Below are 21,835 nucleotides of genomic sequence, written 5' to 3' on the forward strand. Positions count from 1 at the left end.
AGGCACAGACTGTGTAGAATTTAGTGAGGTGCTCTCTCTCAGAACTGCCCGAGGCACCTGATGTGCCTAAGTCTCATGCTGGCCTTGCCACACAGTAAAGATTTATGGCTTTCTGAAACAATATCGAGATACTTGAATGTAGGCAAAGAATATGTTTAATCACAATTGTGACTTGGCAGTAAAACTAGACAGAGGGAGACGTACGAGAGAACAGAGGGTATTTGCGGGGAATATCATAGAACCTACACAAGAATAGGAGGGGAGAGAAGCTATATGGGGGTGAAGTCTAATGACAAGCTGGGTGATAATTAATCAGTACATGTAGGGGCTTATGGAACCATTGCAGGGTTTGGGGTGGGAGTTGGTATCCACAGAGGTGATGTAGTTCCTGGACAGGATGATTTTTAGAGGGTGATCATAATGGTGGGTGGTGAGATGCATGAAAGGAATGATCACTGGAAGTGAGGCAGTCAGCTGATGCAGAGGCCAGGATGCTGTGTCTCCCAGGTGGATGATGAGGCCTCCAGAAGTGATAACAGGAATGAGGATGGAGATGAATACAGCACATCAAATGCTCAAGTCTTCAATGAACAAAGGCCAAGTAATTGATATATAAGAACAATTTGGCTGATTTCTAAATAATTACACTATAATATGATTCTAATTCACATATATAGTTCTGTTTATTGATTGTAATGAATACGTGCTAAAATAAACTGGATAAGAAGAGGGAGAACATGAATAATTGAGGTTCTGTTGAAAACTGCTGTTTCCTATGGCATTTTGGTCAGTGACTTGAATCTTATACATTCATTTTTCTTTTGAGGGCACTAAAAATTGGTAAATTAACTGGTTTCATTTTTAGCTTTGTTATTTTTTTTCCTCCTTACCCATTAGTGTAGGCAGTTATGAGAAGGAAAATAGATAATGTTTTGTAGCAAGAGGGAGGAAGGTAAGTAATAAATATGACAATAAACTGAGTGGCTTATGTTTATAAATATATTTCTAATATTTGCACATAAAGGTGGGTGAATTATTCTCCCCTTGGTTTTTGTTTTGTGGAAACAATGCAATGTAGATCAAAGGAGCATACATGTAGGCAAAGGAATGGGTAGCAATGATTTTTATTTCCCTTTACTGCACAGCTCGCATGTGCTGGTCACCCACTAAGTCCTTACCCTATAACAGCCCCAGGATGTTGGGGCTGTTGTGCTCCCCTGACAGTGAAGTAAGCAGGTTTAGTGACGGTAAGGGGCCCGATCACACAGGTAATTGGCAGAGCCAGCAATCAAACTCCAGTCCCCGCATCCCAAGGCCATACTCCCTGTTCCCCAGAACAATGTTGAGCAGAGCCAACGCTGTCACATAAAGTCTTCACTGAAGGTATCGTTTTTCCTACAAAAGCACATTGAAGTGCTTGATGTGCCCAGTAATAAAAATGTAGTTTTCCACACGTTTCTTATTGAACAGAAATTATTCAAGGAGATGTACAGGCTCTGAGAGCAGAACCGGATGAGTAAAAGCTGCCTCCCACTGCACGTCCTTGTTTCCATTTCTCCTCAAGTGCACATGGACTAAAAGTGTATTTAAAAATTAATTGACTTCAAAGTTACTGAATAACTAAACTGTAGGATGGAAAGAAAAAATAAGGATTTTCTCTCTAAACATCAGGATGGAATAAAAATAAGAATGATATAATAAGAATTATATAATAATATATATTATTTTTATATATAATATAAAATTGTTAGCATATATATACACACACACATTAGCTCAACCAAATATATTTGTTTTATATCTGTGTTGTTACTAAACCATAATGAAGTGATGGATATATTGAGACATTTGTCATTTGGAATTATTTTTTCTGTACAAAATGCCACTTAATTCTGTTTTCCAGGGTGGCCAGATTCAATAAAAGGATGATCTTTCAAATTTCTATTTGTCGAAATAGGTAAAAAGCCTGACCCCTCACTCATTCAAGGGTGTTCTTTGTTACACAGACCACAGAACCACAGGGCAATCCTTTGAGAAAAGCCAATATGCCAATGGAGTCAGTTTTTTATGTGAAAGTTTTAAAATAAATCAACTACTGCCTTGGCCAGTGCAGCTTAGTGGGTTGAAGCATCAAACAGTAGCCCAAAAGTTGCAGGTTTGATTCCCTGTCATGGCTGATTGCGGGTTCAATTCCTGGTCTGCATACATTACAGGGAGGCAACCAATCAATGCTTCTCTCTCACATTGATGGTTTTTCTTTCTCCCTTCCTCTATTCCTCCCCCTCTCTCTCTAAAAGCAATTTTAAAAAGTCCTCAGGTGGGGATGAAAATAAATTAATAATAAATAAATAATAATTCAACTGCAAGCCTAGCTCAGGATCTGAAATTAGATTAGTAAAACAAGTTATAAGAATGGTTGCTAGCATCACACTGATAATAGTGTAAAAGGCTGTTCACAGTGATTTGGCTCCTTTATCAGTGAATATAAAAGGTGAGAGGTGATATAAATGAAGTTCATAATGTTTTGAAGATGGTATGTACAGTTTTTCTTTAGATCAGTAGTGTGTATTTTTCATCCTTTACGACAATTAATGGATTGCTGAGTCAGTAAGGAGCCGTCTTTGGTGCAGTGCCTACAAAGAAGAGATACACTCTGCCTTTATTAAGGAGGTCATAGTTTTGTGAGAGTAGCCAAAGGTCCACCCAGTACTGAACATATAATAGGTTCTCAGTAAGTAACCATTGAATAAATGTGTTGATTAGGTAGGGGGTTGGCTGGTGAAAGTGTGCAGAGTGTAGCAAATACTATGATAAAGCAGGATAGGACATGAAGAGTCACTTGGCCTTCTGTTCATGGTTTCTGTAAGTGTGACATTTGAGCCACATTTTAAAGGACCTACATAGAGAAGAAAGGTTAGGAGGTAGGAGGAAGGGAACTTACAGAATAGAACATGTGCAGAGACAGGATGGTAAAGAAGAGAATGGTAAAGAAGTGAATTTAGAGAACTGGATTTTCGGTATGCATGGCATTGTGTTGAAAGAGGAAAACAGATAATGTAAGTGTAACTTCAGGAAAGCCATATGTGCTTGGTGAGAAATTCTACGTTCTTATATAGACACTGGATCTCAAATACAGCATTGTCATAGGACAGTAAAAAAATAATAGTTAGTACTTATTAAATGCTTACTATATATCACATAGTTTACAGATATTCATTCTTTTAATCCTCATATATCCTTTTGAGATGGATGCTACTATGAGCCCATTTTAAGAATGAGACAGATAAAATACAGTGAAATTAAGTAACTTGAGATCATACCTCTATGACAGAGCCGGGATGTAAACCCAATGATCTGGTTCCAAAACCTACTCTCTTATCATTTTAGTATTAATATATCGCCTCTTAATACAGTGTCAAATTTCATGTAACTTGCTATTGATGATATTTGAAGGATCTAAGTCAGCGGTCCCCAACCTTTTTGGTACTGGGGGCAGGTTTCATGGAAGACCATTTTTGCATGGATGGGGTGGGTTGCGGGGCAGAGCTCAGGAGGCAATGCGAGTGGCATCCATGGACCAGGAGGAGAGAGGTTGGGCACCCCTGATCCAAGTTGAACAATTATTATTATTTCTGTTATAACATAGTTGTCATTCACTTGCTTTCCAGTGTACTTTTTCAAGAAAAGATGTGTAGAAACAGGGGTACACTGGGAATTCCATATCATTCAGGGCACATTTTTGAGAATGTGTCACACAGGCAGCATTCTTCAATCTTGGGCACCATTAGGGTGAAAAAGGTTGGGGCGGCTGTTGCAGAAGATGGTCATTCAGTGAAGAATGTGACAATGTTGGGGACTTCAGGTAGAGAAAATAAAATGTCCCTTTATTGACAGAGAATAGGACAGCAGGACTTTTTGAAGTAACACATAAATTGATGATGTTAATGAAAATTTCATAACTGATAGGTATTTTTCTCTTCAGGAATACCTTTCTCATTTGAATTTCCATAATCTTTTATCTAGATACCACTTCAAGAACTTTCAACTCCTATTACTCTGCGTTGGTGTGAACTGAAAATACCTAGGGCGTGAATGTGAATCACGTCTAAATACACCATGTACTGCTCAATGTGCTTGATAAGCACTTGTTCATTTAATTCTCATACCAATCCTGGAGAAAAGGGTCTAAATTGTCTTTATTACCTCAGTTTTACTGATAAGGAAATTGAGGATTTAAAAGAAAAATGTGCTTGAGGTCACCATGAGTTAAAAAGATTTTGGTCAGGTATGGCCAATGGGTTTCCACTTGAGTGTCTAAGGAGTAGCTGAGATAGTGCCAATCGCTTGGAGGGCTCCTGTTTTACTCTCCAATTCCTCATTTCTTTCTTGATTTATATATAAAGTAATTTCCCTTATGAACTATTAATAAGAATAATTCCAATGCACACAGCTCCTTTAGGACTTCAAAGTGTGTTCATATTCATTGTTAAGTCCCCATGTGACAAGTGAAAACAACACAGATATGCACAAGTTATGGAAATAAATGGGGAAGCGGAATCTGCACCGCTCTGCCACTCTCGACGCTCAGACCAGTGCTCTGTTTTCCATGCTGTGCCATATACTGTGGCCCTGGCAGTTTTGCCCATGCCAGTACCCACGGTCTCATCAGACACCTCACACTGTTTAAATTTGAGGAAGATTCCAGGGAACAGAGGATATGAGGCATCTCTTCATTAAAGACCAGGAAAGTACTCTGAATGCTGGTGCATGACTCTGATTGTATTTATTTGAAACTTGCTGTCCTAAGCCATCCATTTTGTTTGACAAGTGAAATGTAGAATTTTGTGATTATTGGTTTTAGTTAAAAGCCCTAGAATAAGAAAAATAGGTAGAATAAGGGCCTCATTCTAAGATGGAAATATATAGAGTTGACATACACAACAATTAGTAGTATCCATTTTTGGAGAAAACAATATGGAAAAGAAATAGCAGGGAGACACTTTCTAGTATAGTACAGAACTTAAATCCTATGTGCTGTGAGAAGAAGTTCAGGGGATAGGGCCTGCAGAGAGAAGACAGACACAAAGAAAAGGGAACAGCGTCAGGGGAATTTGTCCAGATAGCAAAGAGTAATCCCAGAGGACAAGGTGGGGGAGGGTCTCTGAAGACTGTTACAGAAAAGGAAGGTTTATGCGGACAGTGAGGGTCCATGGAACAGAAAGCACTGGGGATAGTGGTCCCTTTCTACTCTCAAACGTGTGATTATATAAAAGGTAATGAGAGGGGAAGTAAAAACGAGCAGAAGCTATTAAGAGAAAAGATGAAAGCTTTCGGGAGAAATGGGAGGTAAGCAAAGATTGCATTTCTGCATTCTGCTGCCCTGCCACTATTACCCTCGTCCCAGTGAACTAGGGGGGCTTTTGTCATCTCACTGGAGTTGGGACTTCCCAACGATCCCTTCCTCGCCCACTGAGAGGTTCCCAACAGCAGCCCACGTTGGTATACCCTTGGGCAAAGGTAGCAGAAGCAGAGCCTTAGAAGAGAAATTGAATAGGGCAACTGCTTCAGAACGCAGCTCAAATCAGAATACAGTAAAACTCCAGGGAATCTGGCTGGGTCGTCCTCTTGCCACATTTCAGTTGCTGTTTGTGGTTCCTATTATACAGTAGCCGTTATGCTTCAAGACATTTACACTCTTTTCTATTAACTGTCATTCTCTGTAGCCAGTATTGAATGTTCAGCCCATCAACTTTTATTTATTTAACTGTTATGCCTAACGTGGATACTCATCATTTACTTTATAATGAGTACAATAAAGCATGTCTTCCTTCTGTACATACGTCTGGGCCTCTTTTCATGTGAAAGATATTATGCTCTCAAGAATGACCTTGTATGGATTACGATCTTCATATCTTTTACCATGCACAATATATTTTATCTATGGTTCTTTCTTAGAGAAAAATAAGGCCAATGGGCTATCTTACTCAGACTTGACTAACATTGTTTTCTAAACGCTTACAGGTAGTGCTGGAACACCCGTCACTTTTAATGAAAATGGAGATGCGCCTGGACGCTATGATATCTTCCAGTATCAAATAACCAACAAAAGCACCGAATACAAAGTCATTGGGCACTGGACCAACCAGCTCCATCTCAAAGCAAGTATCAATATAAGTGTGCACTAACAGATGCTGTTCTCAAAGAGGAACACTTTATTTTTAAGTATATAACTTGTTAGAGTACATTTTCTTGTAAATAAGTTTTTCAAAAATGTATGATTTGATCCTACCTTCAGATCAAACTTTCAGCCTTCAGCCTTCAACTTTGAAACGTTATGGAAAGTCCTAAATGTCTACACAGAAATCTGATATTTATAGGGATCTAATGGAAGATTTTTTCTTTTAATGGACTATCCATATACTTCGAGAAATTTTGCCCTGTTCTGGAAGACTGGTGTGTTCAAGTCTTTGTGTGCGTGTGTGTGTGTGTTGGGGAGTGGGTCACAGAGTCTGTGTGTGTGTACAGGCCAGACTGAAGCGGGGTCCTAGGTCCTGGGGTTGGTGTCAAACACAGCTGGGTGTTTGCCTGCCTGGGTGCCATGCTACCCTGGGGATCTGTCTTCTCCTGCTGGGGTCTGGTGGGGACCAGGTGGGGGTGGCATGAGGGATGCTGGAGGGCAGCGGGACCTCTTCAGATGTGTGTGGTTGGTGGGCAGCCTTCCCAGGGGATCTCCTAGGGAAGGAGTCTTTGGGGGCTCTGGGGAGAGCTGCTTCTGGCTGCACGCACCAGTCATAAGGGACTCTGGAGCAGAAAGCCAATCCTGAACTCAATGAGTAAGGGAGGCCCAGGAAGTCCCAGGGCACAGGGCTGGCGGTGGCTGCATGGGGAGGGTGCAGGGTGGTAGGGGTAGTATCTGTTTACCACTGGATATGGAATTATTTCACATTTGAATAGCCTTTGGCATCATACCAGTGCTTACTGGCTTCTTTGGGTATAAAGTAAGGGAGCTGCCCTGTAGTCTCAGTGAAGAATGGGTGATCTTTCATTCAGTATCTCTTCTATATCTATAATATAGGACTCTTTTCAGAAACTGAGTGGCTGAGGAATTGCTACAACAGTAGTGTTTCCTCTATAGGCAACAAGATGCTTTAAAAATGCTTCAAATGAACTAGAAACATACTCTTTTACTGTTCTATTGTTTTAATTTGTATTCCACTCTTTCCTTCCATGAAAGTATCTCCTCTTCTTGATTCCCAAAGCTACCATAACACTGTGAGAGCTTTAGTTCATTTCCTAAATAAATGATGGAGTTCATTTCCTAGCTATGGCTTATCCTAGCTGAAAGGTAAAAGCTGATGATATACATGAGGGCGGGAGAGAAATCATCCTCGTCTCTGTGTGTGACATGCGCACAAGTGCTTTCCTGTGTTTGAACTCACTCAAAGGACATAAATTTAGCATTTTAATACATTTTCCCTTCCATATGCCCCAATACATCCCCTTCAGTGGCATGTGTATGCAGATCTAGTCACCAGAGCTCTCAGAAGAGAAGCAGATGATAATAATAAAACTGGGTATTTATGATTTATTGTCTCCCAAATGACCCTCTGATAATTAGCACAATTCTGCATTGAATAATGAACAAAGGTAACTTCTATTTCAACCATGTTGTATGATGTATGACTATATATCTATAATTTACTACATGTAGCAGCCTCATGAAATCTTACTCATTGTTCTGTGACTCAAATTGACAGTTATCCACATGTAGCTTTATCTACTATTCAGGTTCTTGATATTAATCTGAAAACCAATAGCTTTTTGGCAAAAAGCACTTTTGAAAATGGAACTATGTGAAAGAGTTTTAATAGACTAAACATAACAAAGAAAATTTGATGAGGACTCAGATGGAAAGCTACTTTTTATCTGACTTTTATTAATGCCAGCCTCCTTATTATAGTCTTATGATTAGGGATTTGCATAACAAAATTAAATGGTTGAAAAATATGTGTACTAATACAATACCATGATACTTAAAATAATTATACACTCAAGTACACATACGCATCTCTCCATATGTGCATGATATATTTATTATAAAACTTTATATTGATTCACAAGCTGATCTTTTATGTATGTTTAATGATGCCTGAAAGTTTTATGTTTATTATTGTGTTATTGTTCATCAAATACATCAAACTGTTTATGAGAATTATTTCTGAAGCATGATTATGCTTGTGCATGACTGGATAGCAGTGATTATTCTATGGAAACAGGACGAGGGGATGTCTGAGAAGGAAAGAGTAAATTAGACCGTGGGGAGAAATTACATCAATTCTGTTACATTCTGGAATCTCAAGATGAACTAAATGACTGATTTTTGGGGGGTGTTGGATCGGTCACCTGCTTGAAGGTGGAGTAGGAGGTGCTTGGAAAATGACCAGTTTATTAAAATTCTGCTTACAACTTGGGCAAGGCACCAAACAAATTCTTTGCCTCCATTTCATCACATGTAAAACGGAAACATTAGTAGCGCCTACTCTTCTTGGTGGTAATAAGAATTAAACAGAATAATAACATTCAGCACTTCGTCCAGTGCCTGGCACCCATGAAACCCATGCATATTACCTGTTATGAATTCAGTATCTCATGATTCTGTGTGGGCAGTGGGAGGTCAGCTAATGTGTGTGGGCAGGACAGGGCAGGGTGACGGTCTTTGTTAGAAGAGGCTCCTGCTTTTAGAAAGTTTGTTATTAGAAAGTTCTGAGTGCATCTTCACACTTCAAATGCTGACCATTTGTGTCCACAGCTCATTGTTTCTGCCCATCTTTAATATTGCCCTTGATGTTTGAGAATACCTACCTGCATTTAAAAAGTAAACTTTACATAAGAAAAACACATAGTTTTTTTGTAGTAGCACATGGCTACTAAGTGTCACCTCTATGGTGAATTTTGAATGGATTTGATAAAGTCCTCTGTGCACGTATTCTGTGCTAAATCTTGCAACTAGAGTCAGTACGTGGTCCCTGCTCTCAGGGAGCTCAGACCAATAATTCTAGCACAATGAGGCAGTTGCACTGATGAAGGCATATGCATGGATTTTCAAGGGCAGCATGGAGAGAGTTTGCTACTCTGGCCTGGCTACTGGCAGGGGTTGTTGAGGGTCAGTGAAGGGCACTCCTCTCCGTATACTCCATCTCTTCTTATTCTGTTAATCCGGATTGACAACAGATCTCACATTCTCAAAGGGAGACATTTATCAGCCAGTTATTTGACTAAATTCTGCTTATTTTCAAAGAGCCAATTTTTCTGGCTGAATTCAACCATAGGATAATTTTGTGCACAGAGAGTATAATTAATCATATATAAGTGCAACAAATTTGCCCTGAATATATCTTAGTGGGGTAAAGGAATTTTTAATACAAATAGGTTATTTCTTTTCTTTTTCTTTTTAAAAGATTTTATTTATTTACTTTTAGAGAGAGGAGAAAGGAGGGAGAAAGAGAGAAATATCAATGTGTGGTTTCCTTTTGTGTGCCACCCACCTCGGACCTGGCCTGCAACCCATGCATGTGCCCTGACTGGGAATTGAACCAGTGACCCTTTGCTTTGCAGGCTGGCACTCAATCCACTGAGCCACACCAGCCAGGTCTAGTCTTTCTGTTATGAGATGTTTTAGTTTCTCCAAAGTGTTGTCTTTATTATTTCACATATTACTGTTTCCTTTTCTTTTTTATGGAACTAACACATGTTCTTCATTGAGCGATTGCCATCAGTTAATATAAATTGTTTGTATTGATTTAGGGTTTTTATTCAGTAATCTCAGTCCACACATGAAAGATGTATCATCTGCTCGAGCGTGAATCTGAACAATCAGGTCTCTCCATTTTATTAGGCTGATTTTCTCAAGAGACAGGTGGTCCTTATTAGTGATTACAAAACATATTGTAATCGAGAGGTTCAGAGTAAACATCAAAGCCCGATCTGAGAGAGAACAGCCATATGCTGCCTCGAGTCCACAGGGAGAGGGCGGGCGAGGTTGCTGGATGGGCCTGAAATAACTCAGGGCTCACATTTTTATTCTTCCAACCAGAGCCACTCTTTTTTTGGCATTACTGTAGGAATGAGACATATGTTTTGTTTTCTTATCTTTTTATTCAAGTAAGTAATTTGAAGATACATAAAAATATGAAAGAACAGTGACTTCACGAGTGCCTCAACCATAATTAGGACTGGCATAGTGTCAATTGCAAAGGTTGGTTTGAAGAAGAAAGGCTTCAGTGTCCCTGATTTAACTTTTCAGTGGGCCATTCCATAGACTAGTGTAACTCTTGATAAGGTACTGAATTCTGAGCTCAGTTTTCTCATCTGTTAAATGAGGATAATAAATGGACTTACTTTGAAGATTAAATGCATTGTAGTATAGTGGTCAAGAATAAGACCTCAAAGTCAGAAAGATGATGTTTGAACACTAACTTCCCATAGCCTTGGACACATTGTTTTTACCTGTCTTGGTCTCAGGTTCTTCATCTACATGGAAACAATCATAACTACTTCACAGAGTTTGGGGGAAATTAAAGAAAATTACGTGTATAATATATGGATATAAATATCCAGAAAAAAACATTCACTGACATGTGTTCAGTGTTAAATGCATATGGTAATAATAGTTTTAATAGTTTTGTTTTGTTTTGTTTTCCCAGTATAACCAGGTTACTGCAAAGGATCTACAATGGATATTTTTCTTTTTGAAATGGACTCACGGATGCAGAGAACTGACTGACAGCTGTTAAAGGGGTGAGGGTTGGAGACTAGGAGAGAATGATGAATGGAAAAGAAAGAAAGAAAGAAAGAAAGAGAGAGAGGAAGGGAAGCTCATGGACACTGACAACAGTAGGGCGATTGCAGACGGAAGGGGGTGGGGGAGGTGGAAGAGAGTAAAGGGGGATAAATGGTGATGGAAGGAGACTTGACTTGGGGTGGTGAGCACACAATACAACATACTGATGATGTGTTGTAGAATTGTGTACCAAGAACCTATATGATTTCATTAACCGATGTCACCCCAGTAAATAAAATAAAATAAAATAAAATAAGTATTTCAATCTGAAATACCATAGATATGAAATCTTTTCTACACTCATCTTGATGATCTGAGTATAAAAAGGTACACCCACATGCATGTACTGTGACAGCTTGTCTGTGCATATACACGAAGCTCCAAATGTTTATTTTGGTATGAAAAGTAAATGAACTTCATGATTCCAGTTCTTTGGAGATGCTGAGCAAACTTTCTGGTGGAATTTAGCCCCATCAAATCTGCCATTCCTATGTACCTGTCATATAGTATTTGTAACATGATATTTTAGTGAATATATTTGTTTACCTATATATAGCCAGTCAGATACATGCTATACCAGGATTTCCTCAACTTGCTTGGAATACGAAAAGGGAGAATTTTTGAGTTTTCTGACTTGCCTCAAGTGTTTGCTATTTTGGATAAACATCAAAAGTTCTTAAACAAAATAATTAGGTTCGTTTGTTTTATAGAGGAACAGTTTTCCTATAGTGAAACGGTCTTGAAGTAGGAATGAATTGAAAGGAGTCAAAACCATGCTTGAGGGGTGACTTGACCTTTTATTTGCTTTGACTCTTAGGAATTGTGCAGTTTCTCTCTTGCTCTGTTTCTCCATTCGCAAACCTGGCTGCATTTGGAAATGTTCTTTCATATTAACATCAGTGCCTATAAGACAGTCAGCCCTCTGATACAAGCATTACACATAGGGCTCCCTTCCTTACCAAACATGAAGTCAATTCACTGAGACCTTTCACTACATTCCAACAGAATTTGAAATGTCACTATAAATGCCTTTATTCTGAAAATAATTTGTTCTATTTCCTTTCCTTGTTACAAGGTGATTCATTATCAAAACTATATATTTGTTTATGAGATAGTTTAATTTATCATTTTCAAAAAATGTTAGTTTGTGTTAGTACTCTTATCAATGCTTATGAGAAAACAAGCATTTGGTAAACTCATATTTTAGACATAATGAGCAAATGTCAAAGTGATTAACTTTTAACTATGTTCTTACCAAGCCGAGAGTAGGTGTTCAATAAGCATTTGTTGAATATGTGACTAGTATTATTCTAGTTTCTACATGCTGACTGAATGTGGAGCAGGGATCTGAGATCATAGATTAGAAAGTGGACTACTTGTTTGCAGATTATTTATTCAGTGACTGCTCAGTGCCAGGCACGATGCTTAACCTTTGAGGAGTACAAGGTTCAATAAAATAAACTTCCAGATATCAAAGGATTTACACTCTATCAAAGGCAATGCTATACTTGACTTTAACTGCAATAAAAAAGCATAATTAGACAAGTACAGACTAAAGAATAAACTATGAATTCAGAAGATGTAATGGTTACCTCCCACTTGGGGAACTGGAAAAAGTTTCGTGACAGATGAAATTCAAACTAGATTTTAAATTACTTTGGTGGCCAGAAATAGTTGAAAGAGTATATAGCCCATGGAAAAAGCATCCATTCCAACATCTATCTACCCATTTACTCCAGAATAAAGTGCCTCCAATGGGCCTTTGCCATGCTAGATGCTGGGATGGTTAAGATGAATTTCAGATTCAGTCCCTAGTGTCATTCCTGACAGGAGCAGAATCCCATATCTCTTTTATGAACCTTTAATTCATCTGGCTACATCCCTTTATTCTTGTTAATCTTAGACACACATTCTTATTAACAAAGTAGGATCAATGTCTCCAAGGAAGCATATTCTATCTTGGTCTGAAAGCTGGCGAATTAGGGAACTATTCTGATCTGTTTTTTATTATCCCTAAGGAGATAGGTTGGGAAGACCCTAATGTCTGGATGCCTTGTAGAAGAGGTCTGACATTCAGAAGTCCTGTACCATTCATATTCTTGCCCATGACATTTGCAGAGCTTCCTACCCTCTGTAGGACTTCGTAAGTGCTGAGTGGCTTCTGCTGCCTACCTTTGAGAAGCAATATCCATGGGTGGGTTGGCCAACCCTGCTTATACATGGACTTCATAATGCCAACTGGAAGAGCATTGATAAAGATGAAGACTGTTACCTATGTTTTCATAGTGAGAGATAAAAGGGCAGTTCATTTGTGGGATGAGCATGATTCTGAGTAGCCAGAACAGAGGACAATCTGAGCAGAGAACATCATGGGGCATGAAGAAAAATGGCTTGAAGCTAAATTTTATAGGGTCTCAAATACTAAAAGATTACATGTTGTACTCTTTAGGCTACAGTGAGCTTTCCAGTGGAGATACGTTCAGCTAAATGTAGACTGGTTGAAGAAGAGGTTGTTCCTTTACTTAGTAGAGACCGTAATTAAAGATTAATTTCTTTCCTATGTTATCTAATTGTCTAACACATTCTCTCTGACTGATCTATTCATCTCCTTGGTTTGTGCCTTATTTTTGTAAGATATTTAAAAGGACTTACTAAGATACATTCATCACAATAAAATAAACCAACCAAACAAATAATTGAGGGAATTAAGAAGGAATATAATATAATATAATAAATTTTAGTTAGTATTCAAGTGTTATTTTATAATCAGTAATTATAGCCAATGAATTCCTCTAGGCTGTTCAGTAGAATAAGAAATGATCATAGTACTATTTTAAGAACATGCACAATTATGCTATATAAAATATGATTTAATCTGATTAGGAAGTGAGAAGCAGGTTTAGTCATCTGGACCTATTCCAGCATAGGCTCTTGGGGTGATTTAATAGCATCCAGAGAATCTAGTAATGCATGAGCATCAGGGAAAATATAAGTAGGGCATTCAAAATAAAAAAGTCACAAATACCTAATTAGTTTTGTTAATAAAAACTAGTGAAAATAACAGAAAAGGAAAAGAAAGCTAAAAATAATAAAGGTCAAATTAGAAAAGGCAAGTCAAAGAATGTGATATAACTTAAGGAAGAACATAACATAAAGTAGGAAATGCCTCTTTATACAAATACCAAAGAGTGGCAAAGGAAGATGGAGACTCTAGACTTTTGTAGGGATAATAAAGTCATAAAAATTATAATAAATGACATATTAAGTCTTATTTTAACCTCAGGATGATTAAAGTAAGTGCAATTTCAATATGATGAGCAGAATAAGTAAGCTTAAAGTTATAAATATAATATTATAATGTAGAAGAGAAGAATCCATAGCTAGTAAAAAATGATTTCCTTATGGGAGGTATACTAACATATATGTGAACGCTGTATCCTAGGGGACTTTTAAAAAGCTCAGTGGGGCCCTGGCTGGTGTGGCACAGTGACTTGAGTGCTGGCCTGCAAACCAAAAGGTTGCCAGCTCAGTCCCTCTCTATCTCCCTCCCTTCCCCTCTTTCTAAAAACAAATAAATAAAGTTCTTTAAAAATATTTTGGAAAAAGCTCAATGGACACATCAGCATGCTCTAAAATCTACAATGGACAAGAGAATGAATAAGATTAAAAAGTCTTATATGCAAATATAATATGTAGCCCCCTGCTATAGATAGAGGTCTGTACCTGATAACAGCATGAAACTAAAATAAAGTTAATATGTCTTTGATTGAATCAGAAGTTTAACATGCCATCTTTCCTCAAAGCTTCCACTATTTGAGAAAAAAGCCTAGAGCCAGAAGCAGGATTTTTTTCTAAGTCCTTATACATTTTACTGAGGTCATGTATCTTTATCTCCAAGTGAAGTTGCAGAAATGGACAGTTGTGTGTAAAGTCAGCAGTTGAGACATAAAATAATGTTCTTTCTTTAAACTCATAAACAAGTGACAGAGGGATATAACAGGTCACAATGACACAATAAGGACACAGAAAAGTGCAAAATTTTACTGGTATTTCATTGGTTTTATTTGTTGTAAAATCATTTTAAATTAAGCTTAGTATTAAGAGATAATTATAGACTCACATGCCATTATAAGAAATAAAAAGAACCCATGTTCCCTTTACTCAGTTTCCTCCTGATAACAACTTTAAAAACTAAATAGATACTTTTCCATGAAGGACACACAGATGGCTAACAGATATGAAAAAAGATGTTCAACATCACTAGTTATAAGGGAAATGTAAACCAAAATCACAGTGAGGTACTGCGTCACATCTGTTGGAATGGGTGTTATCAATGAGATAAGAAATAACAAGTGCCAGAGAGAAATGGAAGTTGGTGCAGTCACTATGAAAAACAGTATGGAGGTTACTCAAAAAATTAAGAATAGAGTTACCATATGACCCAGCAATTCCTCTTCTGGGAATCTATCCAAAAAATTTGAAAACATTTATTCATAAAGATATATATATAGCCCTATGTTCATTGCAGCATTATTCACCAGAACCAAGTGTCCTTCGACAGATTGGATGAAGAAGTGCAGTACATATACACAATGGAATACTTCCCACCTACCAAAAAGATGAAATATTGCTATTTTGTGACAACACGCATCCACCTTAAAAGTATTATGCTAAGTGAAATAAGCCAAGTGGAAAAGGACAAGACAGTATGCTTTCACACATATGTGGGATGTAAAACATAAAACAACAAATGAACAAATGAAACCAGCAAACAAAAACAAACTCATAGATACAGACAACAGAATGGTGGTCACCAGAGGGGAAGGGGTAGGGGGAGGAAGAGGAGAATACAGGGGTCAAACACAGACTAGTCTCGTTCCTGGTCTGATGGAATGAGACCAGGCTTGGGGTGGTGTGTACACAATAGAGTGTACAGAGGCTGTGTTATAAATTTGTACACCTGAAATTTATAAAATGTTTTTAAATAATGTCACCTCAATAAGTTTAAGTTTTAAAAATGTGAAAAATAAAATAGGCAGAAAAAAAATCTATGGTGTATGGTACTATCACAGCCAGGAAATTGACATTTATACATTCTACCAATGTTATTCAAATCTCCCCAGTTTTATGATAACTCATTTATGTGTGTGTGTTTGTGTGTATTTAGTTCTATGCAATTTATTACATGTGTATCTTCCAGTGTGGCCAAGTGGAACATTCCCATCACCACAAGGACCCCTCATGTTGCCCTTGTATAGCCACACTCACTTCCATTCCGTATCCACCCCCCTCAGTGTTTGGCAACAGCTATGTTCTCTGTTTCAATAAATGTTTCATTGCAAGAATGTTATGTAAATATAATCATACTGTGTAAAACTTGGGGTTTGCCTTTTTTCACTCAGCCCAATTCCCTCAAAATTTATCAGAATTGTTGTCTTCCTTTTAATTGCCAAGTATTCTATGATATAACCATTCACTCTTTGAAAGACACCTGCTAAATAATTATAAAGAAAACTGCTATAAGAGTACATATATCTGTTGAGTACATATATATAGCAAGAAAAAAACAGGGAAAAGTTTTGTCTTGCCTCAGAAATCACCTTTATGTAACAGTTTTAAAAGTTATATTTAACCTTCTAATATAGAATATTGTCAAAAAATAAGAAAGGGAAACTTGATTGCTATAGTATATATATCTCGATCACTCATAACCTTGCATAGTAAACCCTCAGCCATGGTACACTTGATACAGTTGCAGCAAAGGTACCCAAGTGAAAAGATTTTCATTTTAAAGTAATAGCACCTGGGTCTAGGTCCTTTTAACATCACAGACCGTGAAAATAGATCTACGTTCTCTTTTTGTGCTTCACCTTTCTATCTTTTCTACCAATATTACACTGCAATTGCTGTCTGTGGTACTAAAACCAAACTCTTACTGTGTCTCCGAGACTTCCTAAATGTTGTCCCTGATCTGTAATTAAGTTGTTCAAACACTCTGCTAGGCTTTCCGTAATTAATTCCCATTTGACTTAGTATTCTGGCTGTCAGTTCTGTTGGTGCATATATTTTTTATTTTTATTTCTTTATTATTTGCATTCAGGCCATTTCTTTAGATTCCAAAATTTATATATGACTTCTAGATGAAGGCACTATATAATTTTTTAGACTAATGATCTAACTTTTGTAAAATTTTTCTATAGAAAGCTGCAAGGGACACTGAGGTTGGCATGTGCTTTATACATCTCCTATCTCCTAGTAAAAACATACTTTAAGCTTGGCAATTTGAATCAATTCATTTAAACTTGGGCAACTAGTAATTCTATCCTTGAATTTAGTTTGTCAGAAAGTCAAATGATTTTAAAAATAAGTTTCCTTAGAATATTTGATAGGGTGTGATTTCATTTTAAGGAACAAAACACCTTGAAGGACAGGCCTTAGGAAGTTGTATGATGATTTAAAAGCATAATAACAAGCTAGGATTTAGCCTGATTTCTAGCCTGAGGTCTCACTAATCTTCAGATTTGTGTTTTATTACTTAATATTTGTGGCTTCAGTTTCCATGTTTATAAAACTGGGAATTTAACATAGTCACTAGAATTTTTTCCAAATCTGTTATTACCTAACTGGATACTTCAGATAATAAAAGTTATGTTAAAATGAGTTTTTATGTTTGTTTACTTATTGTTTTTTATTTTATTTTTGTTTTTATGTATATATTTTTATTATATTTTTCCATCACCATTATTACCCTCATACCTTCTTCCACCTCCACCAAACCTTCTGAACCCCATAATCACCACACATTGTCTGTGTCAATGAGTCCTTTTTCTTTTTTTCTTGACCCCTCTACCCCTTGACCCCAGCCCAGAGCTGTCAGCCTGCTCTTTACCGGTCAGTCTGTCTCTATTGTGCTTATTAATTCAGTTTGTTTATTAGATTCCACACATGAGTGAAGTCATATGTATTTGTGTTTCTATGACTGGCTTATTTCACTTAGCATAATGTTCTCCAGGTCCATCCATGCGGTTGCAAAGGGTAAAAAATTCTTCTTTTTTATGGCTGAGTTGTATTCCATCATATAAATGTACCATGGTTGTTTTATCCATTCCTCTACCAGTGGAAACTTTGGCTGCTTCCAAATTTTAGTGATTGTAAGTAAGGCTGCAACGAACATAGGGGTGCTAATATTCTTTCAAATTAGTGTTTTAGGTTTTGTTAGATAAATTCCCAGAAGTAGAATCACTGGATCATAAGGTAGTCTATAGATTCAATGTACATCCTATCAACATACCAATGACATATTTCATAGAACTAGAACAAATATTTCAAAATGTATATGGAAACATAAAAGAACCCTAATAATCTCACAGATCTTGGGAAAAAAGAACAAATTTGGGGGAATCACACTATCTGATATCAAACTATGCTTTAAGACCATAGTAATCAAAACAACATGGTACTGGCATAAAAACAGACATATAGATCAAGGGAACAGAATAGAGAGGCCAGAAATAAACCCATGCCTTAATAGTCAATTGTTATTTGACAGAAGAAGCAAGCACATACAATGAGATAAAGATGGTTTATTCAATAAATGGTATGGTTTATTCAATAAACTGTACAGATATGTGTAGAAAAATGAAACTAGACCACCTTCGTACACCACACACAAGAATAAATTCAAAGTGGAAATGTTATTTACAAAACCATAAAAACTCAGAAGAAAGCATAGGCAGTAAAATCTTGGACATTGCTCATAGCAGTATTTTTTTTTCCTGAAATATCTCCTCAGGTGAGAGAAATAAAAGAAAAAATAAACAAAAGGGACTACATCAAAATAAAACATTTTTGCACAGCAAAGGAAACCATCAACAAAATAAAAAGACAACCCATAGAATGGGAGAACATATTAGATGATACATCTGATAAGGGGTTAATATCCAAAGATATTAACCCCTTATAAAGAACTTATAAAACTCAGCAAAGTGGGGGAGGTAGGGGGTGGAGGGACTGAGCAAAAAGGAAAAGGACTCATGGACATGGACAACAGTGTGGTGATTGCTGTGGGGAGAGGGGAATAACAGACTAAGGGGTAATAGAAAAAACATATAAAGATTAAATTTTTAAAAAGAACTTATAAAACTCAACACTAAAAAGTAACCTAATTAAAAATTTGCAAAGGACCTGAATAGACACTTCTTCATGGCCAAATGGCCAATAGACACATGAAAAGATGCTCAATGCCACTAGTCATCAGAGAAATGCAAATTAAAACCACAATGGATTATCATGTTTCATGGGTTAGACTAGCTATCACCAATAAATCAACAAATAAGTGCTGATGAGGATGTGGAGAAAAGGGAACACTAGTGCATTGTTTGTGGGAATGCGGATTGGTACAGCCACCGTGGAAAACAGAAAGGAGTTACCTCACTGTTAAAAATTAAAAATTAAAAAATCTACTTCTGAGTACTTTCTTTTTAGATTTAAAATATATTTTATTTTAGTTTTTTAAAATATTTTTTAATTTTAATTGTCATTCAAGTACAGTTTTCTGTCTTTTATTCCCATCCTAACCCATCCCCCAGCTCTCCCCACCTCTGCCCCATTTCTACCCCCTCTAGTTTTTGTCCATGTGTCTTTTATACTTGTTCCTGCAAACCCTTCCCCTTTTCCCCTAAAATTCCATCCCCTCTCCCCTCTGGTCACTGGCAGCCTGTTCTATATTTCAGTGTCTTTGGTTGTATTTAGCTTGTTTGTTTGTTTTGTTGTTTAGGTTCCTGTTAAAGGTGAGATCATATGGTATTTGTCTTTCACCACCTGGCTTATTTTGCTTAGCATAATGCTTTCCAGTTCCATCCAAGCTGTTGCAAAGGGTAGGAGCTCCTTCAAGTTTATGGCCTCAGTCATTCATCTATACTGAGGTGATGGTGCAGGTACACCTCAGTATAAACTGAGTTTTAAACCAGTTTTAAACTGGTGTTTAAAAAATCAGAAGTCTTTCTTATATGATTAATAATGCATCTTATTTATTATTATTATTTTTTATTTTATTGTTCTATTACAGTTATCCAAATTTTTCCCCTGTTGTTCTCCACTGCCCCACCCACCCTTGCTCCACAGGCAACCCCCACCCTGTTGTCCATGTCCATGGGTCATTTACACCTGTTCCTTGACTAGACCTTTCGCTTTCTTTGCCTCCTTCTTCTCCCCCTTTCCCTCTGGTCACTGTCAGTTTGTTCCTTGTTTCCAGGCCTCTGATTCTATTTTTGCTCATTTGTTTGTTTTGTTCATTAGGTTCCTTTTATAGGTGAGATCATAGGGTATTTGTCTTTAGCCACCTGGCTTATTTCACTTACCATAACACTCTCCAGTTCCATCCATGCTGTTGCAAAAGGTAGGAGTTCCTTCTTTCTTTCTGCTGTGTGATATTCTGTTGTGTAAATGTACCACAGTTTTTTGATCCACTCATGTATTATTGGGCACTAAGGCTGTTTCCATCACTTGGCTATTATAAACTATGCTCCTATGAACATTGTGGTGCATAGCTTCTTCTGAATTGGTATTTTAGTATTCTTAGGGTATAACCCCAGCAGTGGAATTGCTGGGTAAAAAAGCAGTTCTATTTTTAGTTTTTTGAGGAAATTCCATGTTTTCCACAGTGGCTGTGCCAGTTTGCATTCCCACCAACAGTGCACTAGGGTTCCTTTTCTGCACATCCTCTCCAACACTTGTTTGTTGATTTGTTAGTGATGGCCATTCTGACTGGTGTGAGGTGGTGTCTCATTGTGGTTGTAATTTGCATCTCTCTGATGGCTAGTGACGTTGAGCATCCTTTCATGTGTCATATGGACCATCTGTATGTCCTCCTTGGAAAAGTGTCTGTTTAGGCTTTTTGCTTATTTTTTAATTGGATTGTTTATCTTCCTGGTGCTAGGTTATATGAGTTCTTTATATATTTTAGAAATCAAACCCTTTTCTGAGGTATCATTGACAAATATGTTTTCCCATACCATTGGTACCCTTTTCATTTTGATAATGTTTTCTTTAGCCATGTAAAAGCTTTGTAGTTTGATGTAGTCCCATTTGTTTATTCTTTCCTTTATTTCCCTTGACCTAGGAGATATATCAGCAAAAATATTGATGTGTGTGATATCTGTAATTTTCTTGCCTATGTTTTCCTCTGGGACTTTTATGGTGTCATGGCTTATATTTAAGTCTTTTATCAACCTTGAGTTTATTCTGGTGTATGGTATAAATTGGTGGTCTGGTTTCATTTTTTTGCACATAGGTGTCCAGGTCTCCCAAAACCATTGAAGAGACTATTTTAACTCCATTTTATGCTCTTGACCCCTTTCTCAAATATTAGTTGACCATAGAGACTTGGGTTTGTTTCTGGACTCTCTATTCTGTTCCATTAAACTATGTATTTGTTCTTATGCCAGTACCAGACTGTTTTGATTATAGTGGCCTTGTAATATAATTTGATATCAGGTATTGTGTCCTCCTCCTTTGTTCTTATTTCTCAAGAATTCTGGGGGTATTTTGAGTCTGTTTTGGTTCCTTATAAATTTTTAAAATTTATATTTGTTCTAAATCTGTGAAATATGTCATTGGTATTTTAATAAGGATTGAGTTAAATCTATAGATTTCTTTGGGTAGAATGGATATTTTAATGATGTTAATTCTTCCAATCTGTGAACATGGTATATGCTTCCATTTATTTGTATCTTCCTTAATTTCTTTCTTTAGTGTTCTGTAGTTTTCTGAGTATAGGACTTTTACCTCCTTGGTTAAATTTATTCCTAGGTTCTTTATTCCTAGGTTCTTTAGGTGCTTTATTTTTCTTGGAAACACATGGGATTTTTTCCCTAGTTTCTGTTTCTGATATTTCATTGTTGGTATGCAAAAATGCCTTCAATTTCTAGATACTGATTTTTAACCTGCTATCTTGCCAAATTAATGTATTAGGTTAGGTTGAGTAGTTTTTGGTGG

At 37.1% G+C, this 21,835-nt stretch overlaps 1 protein-coding gene across 1 annotated transcript in view; it reads left to right on the forward strand.

Moving 5' to 3' along the window:
- The window catches only part of GRM8 (glutamate metabotropic receptor 8), a 794,519-nt gene that overhangs the window by 614,411 nt on the left and 158,273 nt on the right, over nucleotides 1-21,835 (forward strand). Inside the window, exon 8 of the mRNA XM_045855677.1 lies at nucleotides 6,022-6,158. Coding sequence (XP_045711633.1) covers nucleotides 6,022-6,158 — 137 coding nt within the window. The remainder of the gene's footprint in view (nucleotides 1-6,021; nucleotides 6,159-21,835) is intronic.

The sequence above is a fragment of the Phyllostomus hastatus genome, unplaced genomic scaffold (genome assembly GCF_019186645.2).
Source record: "Phyllostomus hastatus isolate PE091 unplaced genomic scaffold, TTU_PhHast_1.1 phas_scaffold_114, whole genome shotgun sequence".
In the NCBI taxonomy this organism is placed as follows: Eukaryota; Metazoa; Chordata; class Mammalia; order Chiroptera; family Phyllostomidae; genus Phyllostomus; species Phyllostomus hastatus.